At 40.6% G+C, this 13,267-nt stretch overlaps 1 protein-coding gene across 1 annotated transcript; it reads left to right on the forward strand.

Moving 5' to 3' along the window:
* Positions 1–1,008: 1,008 nt before the first annotated feature.
* Positions 1,009–7,639, forward strand: TMEM70 (transmembrane protein 70; the record flags this gene model as incomplete). The annotated part of the gene is made up of 3 exons (XM_079722371.1): positions 1,009–1,218; positions 2,486–2,591; positions 7,006–7,639. The coding sequence occupies 3 exons, from the start codon at positions 1,009–1,011 to the stop codon at positions 7,458–7,460; spliced, it is 771 nt and encodes a 256-aa protein (XP_079578497.1). The 3' UTR covers positions 7,461–7,639.
* Between the last annotated feature and the right edge of the window lie 5,628 nt (positions 7,640–13,267).

The following is a 13,267-nucleotide window of genomic DNA, read 5'->3' on the forward strand; positions in this document are numbered from 1 at the left end:
GGCATGTAGAATCTTCCTGGACCAGGGCTCGAACTTGTGTCCCCTACACTAGTAGGCAGACTCTCAACCACTGCGCCACCCGGGAAGCCTGCCAGTACCATATTGAGTGAAAAACATGGTTCCGAAACAGCAAACAAAAGCGTCCTTTACTAGTTGGATGCTCATCCTTCAATACTCAGCTGAACCTGAATTGGACATTCAGAGGCCAAATTAACCATTCTGTCTCTGGGGCCTCTGCAGCATTTTGTAAATTGGTATATTTCAATTATATTTCAGCATTATATTTTAGCTTATTTTTAGGTGTTTCCCTCACTATGTAAGCATTGTGGATTTCCAATTTTATTCAGTGTCTTTGTATCCTCTGCTTCCAACTTAGTCCTGGCAGTTAGCGAGGCGCTCAAGATCTCTTTAACAAATAATGAACGATTGTGTAAACGGATGAGAGTGATTTCCGAAGACAAATTTGACAAGTATCAACATTATATGAACGAGTTCCACTCATTTTCTACCAACCTATTGGTTGGATTAAATTACTATTCATTTTTGTTCAAACGTGCACTGTATTATTCCGCTGTGCCAACAGGTTAGAAACATTTTCCGCAGAGAAAATGGTTTTTTGGGCACGGAAAATGATGCCCACGATAATGAAAGATTTAACCCTGCTTCCAGGCTTTGTCCTTCGCGCGTGTCTCTTCCCTCTGTCCTTCCACACGGTTATAAAGAGCGCCAGACTCCGACGAGGGGAAGCAGCGCGCAGGATGGCCGTTTGCTGGTCCCGGCAGCGAGGGTCAGGTCGGATTCAGATCTCAGCCCACAAGGAACGCTTGTGCCTGGGCAGGTTGCCGGCGGGCCGTCCATTCTGCGCACGCGCAGGCGGCCAGTGCGGCCCGCGGACCTGCAGGCGGCGGCGAGTGCTCGGGTCGTTTCTGCCGCGGTCGGGTGAGGAGCTGCGCCTCGGCGTGCCCGGCTGCCGCCGCAGTGCAGTCGCTGTTTCTGGTCACGCGCGGGATGCTGCTTCTGGCGTTGGGCGGCCCGTGGGCGGCCGGACTGCGGCTCGGTGGGAAGAGGACGGCACCGTGGGCAGCCACTGCGCTCCGAGGCCCTAGGGCGGCCGTCTGGCGGGCGGCCTCCTGCAGAGGCTCCTCGGTGCGGGGCGGCGGCGGGGGCGCGGGGCTGTCGGCAGCCACGACGCTTCTGCCGCGTCGGGTGCGAGCGCAGGTTGGCGGTCAGAGGGCTCGCGGACCCGAGTAAGGGTGGGGGTGGGAGTAGCACCGGGCCTGGGGAGCCCGGCTCTCCCATAGCTTCTTCCCGGCCTGCACGGCGGCTCTGGTGCTGAAGGAGCCCTGTGCTGCGGGGCTGGTAGGAGTGGCCGGCCTCAGCCTGGGCAACAGGCCGGTGCTCCCGGGGTTCGCAGCCCCCGCGAGTCCAGCAGTGTCCCTTGGAAAGTGCTTATTTTCTGGGCGGTTCCAGTCACTTTACAGAGATGGTTGCAAATCCATTGGGCCTGTGAGGACTCTTATTTTTTTTTTCTGTCCTTGAGCGCAAGCTCGGAAGGGTTAATTTGCAGCGAAATTAGCTGCTCCACGTGGAGACCAAACTGAAAGAACTCGGGGAACCTGATTTTGAGTTTGTTCTGTTTTTTTATTAGGTGGCTCTATTTTTAGGAATTCCTTTGCTCCCTGGAAAAATGGGATGGAGACGTTAATCCTTCTCATTTTAATCTGAATAAATTGTCTCCTAATCCTGCCCTGTAAAATATTAGGATTAGCAAACATGGTTGAAACTTGGGAGGAAAGGCCAACGCGGGAATTGGAATCTCATTAAATTTCAGCATAAAGGGATTAGGCATGCCTTTTACATCTTGAAGAGTGTGTGTTGTGAAAGTCATTTTCAGAGGTTCGGGCAACTCTTTTGTTCCTGTGAAATTTGATGTAGGAGTTCAAGTAAAATATTTTCCTTGCGAGGAGCAAGGGATGGATACGAGACCCTTGGGGAAAGAGTTATTATTATTTTTAATACTAGCTATAGTATAAATATTTTAGAAGTATTAAAAGCAGTCTGGACTTTAAACTTTCTGAATTTGCAGTATTTTACTTACATAATTAAACTTAAGTTTTTAAAAAAGCTAATGCATTTAAATCCTTGACAGTTGACCGAGAGTGATGTGGACTAGAAGAAACCATTCCACTAACTTTTTACTTGTTTAAGGTCACACTTTAAAATGCTTCTAGCTGGGATGCAAACTTAGGTCTTCAAACTCCCAATTCAGTGTCTACTTGTGAGTGGAATTAAGGAAAGCCATTCTGTTACTCAGTTTGCTTTCTTTAGCTTTGTAGATTATTTGGAAGAATTCCTTAAATGACCCCATGTGATAAGTTTTCTTTTACTCTATTATATTTTTCAAAATAAACTTAAAAATATTTAAAAGTTGGTCTAAAATGCAGTTTATCATGTACTCACATTATAACGGTCTCTGTTTCAATAGATACCTGTTTGTTGGGAAAGATGTGTTCGATGTTTACATACACAACTTGAAAAATCAGAAGATGGAAGGCTGATTTATACTGGGAATCTGGCCCGAACAGTATTTGGTGGGTAATCAGAAGTGAGGATATTTCCTTCCCCCCCCGCCTTTTACTTATAAAAAAAGGTTCTTAGCATGTGATAACTTATTATTTTAGCACTTCGTAATTGCAAGACAGAAGGAAAAATTATAATTTTTTTCTTACGGACTTTAAAAAAAAATTTTATTATTGTTTATTTATTTTTGTCTGTGTTGGGTCTTTGCTGCTGTGCACGGGCTTTCTCTAATTGCACTGAGCGGGGGCTACTCTTCGTTGCGGTGGCTGTTGCAGAGCATGGGCTCTAGGCGCCAGGGCTTCAGGAGTTGTGGCTCACGGGCTTAGTTGCTCCGCGGCATGTGGGATCTTCCCGGACCAGGGCTCGAACCCGTGTCCGCTGCACTGGCAGGCGGATTCTTAACCACTGTGCCACCAGGGAAGCCCTCTTGTGGACTGTTGATAAAAGATTTAGAGGTTAAGACCTTTGCATTTTTAGGAGATTTTAAAAAGGGTTTTGTAGACTCTTAACGACTTTGTGACCTTATGGCTGGGCACTAAAGATTCCATCCTTTGGTCACCTCTCGGGATGTTTAGCAACAAAATAAAACAGAACAAAAAGTGTATGTTTATGTAATGTTTGAATATGCAGAGGAAGAAAATATGGGCGAATACCTCTTAGGAGTAGTTATTTTGGGTAAGTAGACATTTACAGTATATGTTTTTAGATTTTGCAGTGAAAATGAGCAGTAATACTTTTATAAGTCAAAGGTATATTAATTTTACATTTTTTTAGGTCATCTTAGAATTTTCAGCAAACATATTTACTTAGTGGTTTTCCAAGTAGTAAGGAGTTATCGTGGAGAAGGAAAGGGCAGTGTATTAGATAGCTACAAGTTTAAAGCTCTTTCCTTAGGTCATAATTCAGTATTTAGTATGGAATATTTTAGTAGGGAAAGTCAGAAGAACTTAGGTTTGTGATTTGTTCAAGTTCCTGAGGCTGTATTTCATTTTAATAATCTTAAAAAAAAAAGTATAACCTGAAATATCTGGAGGATTACTTTATAGCCAAGTTGGCCACAAGATTTCTGTGCCCCATTTGTATGTGTGTTTTTGATCATGCTGGTGTTAACCAGTTGTCTAAAATTTAATCTGGAAGTCTGTAAGTTCTCAAGAGTGTGTGACATTAAAATAGAGTATGTTTAAAATACAATTTTAGCTATTTAAAACTTTCTGGGAATAAGGAGTGATTATAATCACTATTGAGTGGAGTTCTGAAGTTACTGGAATAATCAGTTTCGGATGGTAGAAATTTCTTCAGAAGTCACAACATGAGTGGGCCACTGAGCCTGTGTCTCATCTCTGGATTGAGCCTGGGATCCCTAGATTGATGCCCTTGAGATGTGTTCGCCGTGACCCCCGTGGTACCCTTCTTTCTGAATACAGGCACCGTTCCTTCAAATGAAGGGAAGGCTTAATCAATTTTTTTTCATGTTCCCACTTGACTCAATTCTGAAGAGAAGAGAATATAAATAGGAATTAATTTTAGTGTGGGGACGATATAATATTTGTGGAAGAGCATAGCTACGCATGATATTCAAAGTTCTAGAACTGTAACCTGTAGAAGAATTTGATGTTTGCGTTCCTTCAATATTATAGTAATAGAAAGTCACTATACTTATCAGGGATTAATATTTTTTCTGTGTAAAACTAAGTGAGAGACATTAACATAGCGGTACCATTTAAACTACCAAATTGGGTCCTAATTTAAAGATATTTGAAGGGACTTTTAGTTGACGATTCTTGTTAATTCAGCAACAAATAATTACGGATGTCATAGTATTCTCTTTTTAAGATGAGTAGAATTTGAACATGAAGACATGTGAAAAAAGGGCATCCCAGGCACGGAAGTAGTATGAGCAAAGGCATGAGAATATGTTTAGAAAATAGCAATTACTTCAATCCAGGCATAAAGTATATGTATGTATTAGTTTCCTAGGGCTCTTACAATACATTTCTACAGGCTTGGTGGATTAAAACAACAAAAATTTATTCTCACAGTTCTGAAGGCTAGAAGTCTGAAATCAAGGTGTTGGCATTCCGTGCTGTCTGAAGGCTCTAGGAAAGAGCTTGCCCTTGTCTCTTCTAGCTTCTGGTGGCTCCCAGCAGTCCTTCATGTTTCCTTGGCTTGTAGCTGCATCACTCCAGTCTCTGCCTCCTACTTCGCACGGCGTTCTCTGTGTCTCTGCTTGTCTTGTTCTGTCCTTTTAAGGATACTCTCATTGGTTGTAGGGCCCACCGTAATCCAGTATGATCTCATCTCAACTTTTAATGGTCTGCAAAGACCCTATTTCCAAATAAGGTCACGTTCTAAAGTTCTAAGTGGATGTGAATTTTGAGGGGACACTATTCAACCTACTATAGTGTGAAAGAGTAATGGGGAAAACAGGTAGTTGGAAGGGCTAAGGAGGCTTTTATATAGAAGGCAACTTGGTCCCCATTGAATCCCATGTGGACCAGTGTCAGGACATCTACCTGTGGGGGGAACGAATTATTTTAAAATTACTAATGCAAGATAATTAAGCCTTCAAGCAAAAGTGATGTATGAGAGTGTCTGCTTTGTTATAGCCTCACCAACAGAGTATGATGTCATATTTTCAGTTTTTGCCAGTTTGGGGGGAAAACGGTATCTCACTGTGGTTTTATTTTTTTATTTTTATTAACATCTTTATTGGAGTATAATTGCTTTACAATGGTGTGTTAGTTTCTGCTTTATAACAAAGTGAATCAGTTATACATATACACATGTTCCCATATCTCTTCCCTCTTGCGTCTCCCTCCCTCCCACCCTTCACTGTGGTTTTAATTGAATGTTTCTTATGATTGAGGCTTAGCATCATTTCATCTGTTGAAAGGCTGTGTGCATTTTTGTTTCATTGAACTGTCTGCTTATATTTCTGGCATGTTTGTTTATTGGGTTGTTGACCTTTCTTCTCATATACTAGAAACCTTTTGTGTATTGGGGATATTAACCCTTTGTCATACAAGCTGCAAATATTTTTCTCATTTGTCTCTTTGTTTACAGTATTTATGTCCATGTACATTTTAAAAAGATGATCAGATTTATCAACTTTCCCCTTGATTGCCTCTGTATTTTCAGTCATAATTAGAAAAGTTTTCCTTTTCTCAGATTATAAAGGACTTCACGGGTATTTTCTTCTTATACCTCTCTTATTTTATACACTTAAATCTCTGGTTTATTTGGAGTTTTCCTGGTATATGGTATGAGGGATCGATTGAATTTTCTCTGAATCTCGTTGGCCCAGCACCACTTATTTTAGATTGTATCTTTGTTCTATACTAAATTTCCGTATGCAGTTAGGTTTGTGTCTAGATTTCCTGTTTCTTTCCATTGATCTGTTTATCTACTGAGCCAGTACCACACTGTTTTAATTATAATCTTATGTTTTAGTATCTAACCCTCCCCCCTTTTTTGCTTCCTTTGTTCTTCCAAAATAACTTTATAATCAACCCTTCTAGGATCTCAACTTGTCTGTTTTCCAGACAGATGGTATTTGATCATGTTAAAATTGTACATTCAAACTCAGAAAATTTACATTTTAAGTTTTTTATTTATTTACTGTGGTAAAATAGACATAAAGTAAAAGTTACCATTTTGACCATTTTTAAGTATACAGTTCAGAAGTCACTGGTTTTTTAATCTTTCTAACGTGATAAGTAAAAGTATCTCACTATTTTAACTTGAATGTTTTTCCTTGGTAAAGAAGTTGATTACCTTTCCCATATGTTTCTTAACTACTGGTGGTGTTTTTTGTTTGCTTGTTTTTTTAATTTGCTGTTTTAATGCTGGACACTTAGCCTGAAAGAGTTAGCCCCATATTTGAACATTTTATGTTAGATCTGTGGAAGTGCTTGTTAATAGAGACCTTTATTTGATTATCTGCTGACTGAATTAACTTTTATAGTATTCATAAAGATTTTTGAGTAATATTAAACCTTTTATTGGGAGCTGAGATAGAAGCCAGTCAACCCTAAAGCGGACTTCCCAGCTGGAGAGGCAGTGCATTGTAATGGCCAACAGCCTGGACCCTAGAGTCAGATTGCCTGGGTTTAAATCCCAACACAGCTACTTGGTAGCTATGTGACACTGAGCAAGTACCTCATATTTTCTCATCTTTTAAATGGGAGTGATGATGATGATAATTATACATCAGTCTCATAGGGCTTTTTTCTAGATTTCATGAATGAAATATGTAAAGTGCTTAAAATAGAGCCTGGAATATAATAAGCACTATATAGGTGTTTTGGTTTTGTTGTTTTGATGATGATATTGTAGGGAGAAAGGTGGAAGAATTAATTGGATAGGTTGATTCTTTTATAAAAGTTAAAAATGTTAATTTTCTCCCATTTTTTTTTTCTTATTTAGGTGTGAAATGTTTTTCTTACTCTACAAGTCTGATCAGCCTTGCATTTCTACCGTACATTTTTGCACAAAATAATATATTTGGAAGTCTGCCTTTGCAAATCTTATTTTATGGCATCATAGGAAGCTTTACAGTGATCACTCCAACACTGCTTCACTTTCTTACAAAAGGCTATGTCATTCGGTTGTACCATGAGGCCACAACAGACACTTATAAAGCCATTACTTATAATGTTGTGCTTTTGGAAACGAGTACAGTGTTCCACCAGAATGATGTGAAGATTCCAAATAGCACACATGTGTTTACCACATTTTATGCTAAAACAAAATCACTGTTAGTTAATCCAGCACTCTTTCCAAACCCTGAAGACTATAACCATCTAATGGGTTATGACAAACCATTTACTTTTGATGTGGAAGAAGCCAGTGAAAAGAAACAGCTTAAAGAAGAGAAATGAGTCTATCGTTTTTATGTTTGTGCTTAAATGTGATTTATGTTCCAGTGTATAATAATTGCCTTTACTTTTGATTTTTGTTAGTGACTGATTGTTAAAAAAATAATTTGAAACTGTATCACAGAACTTTTAATTTCCAGAGAATTATGTTCCTTTATAATAAAAAAAGTTATGTTTGAAAAACAAAACATACAATACTCTATCATTTGTGTTAAAAGGGTGTGAAAATACATGTATATGCCGACATATGCATGGTTACTTTTATATAATAAGTGTGATTGCCTCTCAGCTGGGGATTGGATGTCAGAAGCAAATGGGAAAGTTATTTTTCCTTTGTGTTTGGATTTTTCTAAGGATATAGACATTACCTTTTCCCACATTGAAAACTCTTTAAAAATTCACGGATTATGGGAAACTGTTAATCTGCTTCCTTTGGCTCAGGGCACAGGTTTTTGCCTATCATCTCTGGCATGGCTGCCCACGTTAAGGATATCCATGTCCAGTAGGGTGTGGTTAGCTCTTGGGGAAGTGGTAACCTAAGTCGTATCGTCTTCAGTGGTTCCATCTGTCCCTCCATGTATACTCTCCTTTGTTACACCCTGACACAGTGGGAAAATTGTATGTACTACATAGATGGATAGTACCTTTTAGAAAATAAAAGTCTCCATGCTAATGTTAAGTTGGTTCTTGTGAAGGATTTTCATCCAGGAACAAAGGGCCTCAAATCATGCTATTTAGACTAGTAGATACTGATTAAGTGCCGAGAGGGTGTCAGGTACTGGGCTAGTTGCCAGAGTCACAGTTAAGAACAAAACACCCAGTCTGTCTAACATCTATCACCTGCCACGATGATAAATCTAATCTTTCTGGCTTGCCTGTGGTATGAGGGAGGTGGATGGAGAAGCAGCAGGGGCATCACTAGTTCTTAGGGGAAAGATCATTCAAGTCTGAAGCTGCTAGAAGGTTATAGGAGACAGCTTAAGGTAGAACAGTGCTCATCTTCCTGAGACTTAGAGCCTGCCCTCTGCTACGATCAGCCAGCTTGTGGTCTTACTAGAGGGTGGGCTCTAAGATGAACAAGCCGCCACCACCTCTGTCCTCAGTTTGGGCCTCTGCCTGTCTGCTTCTCTGTCCTCTGTCCCCTAGATATGGACCTGTTGCTATCTTAGCAGTTAATGTGATTTATATCTTTCTGTAAAAAGATTATTCCATAATCAAATACTCATTATCAAATGTTAGATAAATATTAGAAGAAATTTTTAGAAGAAAACAGTGTTGTTAACATTTCAAAGTTTTCTCTCAAAGGTCAGTTTTCTCATAACTTGTTTTTAGTACCTCCTATCTCTTTCTTTAAATGTCCTGTATCCATGCAACCATTTTGTCACCTGTGGAGTGGAGTGAAAATCCTATTTTTATGAGTATCAATAATTCCTCAATTGTTTAGAGAAAAGAAAAAAGACTTAAAATACTGCATGAGAAAGATGACCTCTCAAGGGCATGATTTGGAGTGAGACCAAGATGTAGAAAAGGATCAGCATGCGTAGGATACCATAATGATTCATGACTGAAATAAGTCCGCAGAAACAGCTCAGGCCAAGGTAAGAAATATACGTGCGTCCTTCCATGCCACTTTACTACCCTCTCCCCAGGCAGAGTAATCTTGGCAAGATTAGGAAGGTGGTGAGTCTCCCTCTACCTATAGGAAGGATATTGAGTCCGTTTTATTTGAGTCCCAAAAGGCAGGGTGATCCCATTGGGCCTCTGGGTTATATCAGATAGTGTACCCTTTGACGATAAGATATAATCCTTTTCCTCAACGTAGATTACATCATACCGAAAGACTTCAGCTTTTGGAAGCAAAAGTAACAAAACGGTCATTAGGTATGAATGCCAGCCTTAGCTTGGACACATTCGTTAAAATTGTATTCTGATTTTTTCAGAAAAAGTGATTCATCATCCAGATTCATTGTTTCATCTAGACCACTTGCCGTCTATGTTTATTTGGAACCAAATCCCAGACATCGTAAGATTTCTTTCTTAAATATTTAATTTTGTAACTCTACAAGATAAAGACTTAAAAAACTAACAATACCATCATAATACCTAAGCTGCCTTTGACCCCAGTGTTATCAAATATCAAGTCTACTCAAATTTCCAATTGTTTCATAATTTTTCCCCCATTTTGTTTGGATTAAGATCTAATTAAAGTTCCCACCTTATCCACACCTATTTTGTAAGTGTCTTTTAAGACTTCTAATCTATGGGCCCTTCTATATTTTTCACTCTGATTTTGTTTTTTTTAGGCCCTGCCACATGGCATGTGAGATCTTAGTTCCCCAACCAGGGATCAAACCCGGCCCCCGGCAGCAGAAGCACGGAATCCTGACCACTGGATTGCCAGGGAATTCCCTCTTTCACTTTGTTTCCCCCGCCACCCCCCGCCCCTTGCAAATCATCTGTTGAAGAAACTGAGTTTTTTGTCCTATATATGTTTTCATGGTCTAGATTTTCTGATTATATCCCCAAGGTGTAGTTTAACATGTTTGTCTGTCTACTGTGTTTGCTATAAATTGAGTCTTCATCAGGTTGAGGTTTGATTATTTTGGACAAGACCGATTCATAGCTGATGTTGTTTGTATTATTTTTCTATTGTTGCATAAAAAATTGCCCCTAAAACTTAGAGGTTTAAAACATCAACAAACATTTATGATATTGCATAGTGTCTGTTGGTCAGGTATTTGGGAATGGCTTAGTTGAGGGGGTGTGGCTCAGGTTGTCTCATGGGGTTGCAGTCAAGATATCAGCCGGTGCTCCTGTCATTTGAAGGCTGGGCTGGGGCAGGAGGAACTGCTTCCAAGGTGGCTTACTCACATGACTGACAAATTGGTGCTGGCCTTTTGGGAGGACGCCTCGGTTTCTTACCACATGGATCTCTCTTTAGAGCTACTTGTTTCCCCCAGAGCAATTGATTCAGGAGAGCAAGGTAGAGGGCAAAATGTCTTTTATGATCTACTTTGGAAGTTGCACATTATCATTGTGCAATATTTTCTTAGTTACACAGTCACCCTTATACATTGTTGGAGGGGGCTACACAAGGATTTGCATACCAAGAAGTAAGGAGCATTGGGAGCCATCTTGGAGGTTGGCTACCACCATGTTCATCCATCAAGAAGAATACAATGTCTTTCTGTCTCTCTGTGACGTTAGCAACTACTAATGCTCAGTGCCCAAGTTTACTAATTCATTAGGTGTTGCAAAATGGTTACATTCTATCATTCCTTTTTCATATATTAGCTGAAATACTTCTAAAAGTAGAGAAAAGAGTATGAGAAGGCAAGGGAAACTTGCCTGTCTGTACTATTTGGTTACCAGTAGTTCATTTTCTATAGAAAAGTCAGGATAAATGCTTGATTCTTTCCCTTTATCAGTTTTCAAAATAGAGTTGGTTTCCTAGCATCATCTGCTGATTAGACTTTAAAAAAATTATTATGAGCTGATTAATTTGAATATATTTGATGTAGTTCAATTCATCGCAGTTACTATCTTATTAATGATCGTAATAGTCTACAGGTAGGCTGAATGTTCATGTCTGGAAGCTGTGAATGTTACGTTAAATGGCAAAAGGGATTTTATAGGTGGATCTTGAGTTGGGGAGATTATCATGGATTATCCAAAAGGTTCCAGTGTAATCACAGGGCCCTTATAACAGGGAGGCAGGATATCAGGGGAGAGGCGATGTGACGATGGAAGCAGAGATGACAGTGCTGAACTTTGAAGATGGAGGAATGGAAGGATTGCAGCTCTCAAACTGAAAAAGGCAAGTAAACAGAGTCTTCCCCTGGAGTCTCCAGAAGAACTAGGTATGCTGACTCCTTGCTTTTAGCCCATTGAAACTGATTTCGGACTTCTGACCTCCAGAACTGTAAGAGAATTCATTTGTATTGTGCGTGTGTGTGTGTATGTTTTCCGCATAGCATGGCTTGTGGGATCTTAGTTCCCCAACCAGGGATCGAACCTGGGCCCTTGGCAGTGAAAATTCAGAGTCCTAACCACCGGACCGCCAGGGAATTCCCCATTTGTATTGTTTTTAAGGCACTAAGTTTGTGGTTATTTGTTACAGCAGCAATAGGAAACCCATCCTTGGTCAATGGGACTGTCATCAAATTGGGTGTCTAATATGACAAGGTGTTTTAGGTTCATCTTGAACCTTTTCTGCCTCAGACCTGGAAACAGTAATTTCTCTAGAGTATTTGTTCCTTTTAGTGGGAAATGGTATTTTGAGACTACTAGAAGCATTCATGGATTTGTCCTCTTTTTTCCCCCCACTTAAAAAATATATAAAATACATATAACATAAAATTTAGCATCTTAACCCCAATTTTTTTTTTTGGCTGTGCTGGGCAGCTTGTGGGATCTTAGTTCCCCGACCAGGGATCAAACCCATGTGCCCTGCAGTGGAAGCATGGATTCCTAACTGCTGGACCTCCAGGGAATTCTCCATCTTAACCAATTTTAAGTGTACAGTTCATTAGTGTTAACTGTATTCACATTGCTGTGCAACAGATCTCTAGAACTTTTTCACCTTGCCAACCTGAAACAATACCCATTGAGCAACTCCCCATTTCCCCAGACTACGCCCCACCCCATGGATATTTACCTTTTAAAAAATGGGAAAGTAGTACAGTTCTTTAGTAAAACCTTTTACAAATATGATTATTTTCCTCTAAACTTGTAGGTTTTTAAGGCCCCAACTCCATGCCATTTTTGGGCTACTAATCCCAGACCATGTCCTTTAAAGAATTTCAGGTAGCAAAGCATCTAAAGGGGTGGCTGTTTTTCTAGAACAAAGTGAGAGTTTTGGACTGAAATACATTCCACACACAAAATAATGACCATTGTAAGGTATTCCCTGGACCTGTAGTTTGCTAAAGTGAGTGCATTCTCAAGCCTGCTGAGACCCCCCGCCCACCATGCAGAAGTACAGCTAATGTCCTGTGTCTCGGGTCTCATCCAGCCGGACTCTACCCTCTGGCTGAACCTGTTGCCGAGCAGAAACACTTTGCGTGAGCCTGTTCAGTGCAGAGCTTTAGGCTCTGCTTTCTGCCCATGAGAATTGTTGTATAAAGAACTTGTGGGGGCTTCCCTGGTGGCGCAGTGGTTGGGGGTCCGCCTGCCGATGCAGGGGACACGGGTTCGTGCCCCGGTCTGGGAAGATCCCACGTGCCGCGGAGTGGCTGGGCCCGTGAGCCATGGCCGCTGGGCCTGTGCGTCCGGAGCCTGTGCTCCGCAACGGGAGAGGCCGCAGCAGTGAGAGGCCCGCATACCGCAAAAAAAAAAAAAAAAAAGAACTTGTGGGAGGGAATTCCCTGGCGGTCTAGTGGTTAGGACTCCACGCTTCCAAGCCCAGCGGCATGGCCATAAAGAAAGAAAGAAGGGATAGGAGGGGGTGCTTAGGGTTTAAAAAAAAACAAAAAAAGAACTTGTGGGAGAGAGAATAGCAATGCAGAGGGATAAAGAGTGCTAGTCTTTTGATCTTCTAAAGAAGACCTACAGGCTGTTTTTTTTACTATTGATTGGAAAATACCTGGTTTTGTTTTTAAAGCTCTGTGCTCTCATTTGTATTACGTGTTCACAAAGAGTACATTCTGAATCATTTTCCTTTCCTCTTGCAGCAAGTGCTCAGATATTAAGCACACACACACACACACACACATTCAAAAGAGGAAACAGTTGGATAGGAACTCAGAAATCATGTGACTGATGACTAAGTTAAATTTTTTCTACTTATTAAAAAGGAAGAGTCTGATGAT

This window comes from Hyperoodon ampullatus, assembly GCF_949752795.1.
Source record: "Hyperoodon ampullatus genome assembly, chromosome: 17".
NCBI lineage: Eukaryota > Metazoa > Chordata > Mammalia > Artiodactyla > Ziphiidae > Hyperoodon > Hyperoodon ampullatus.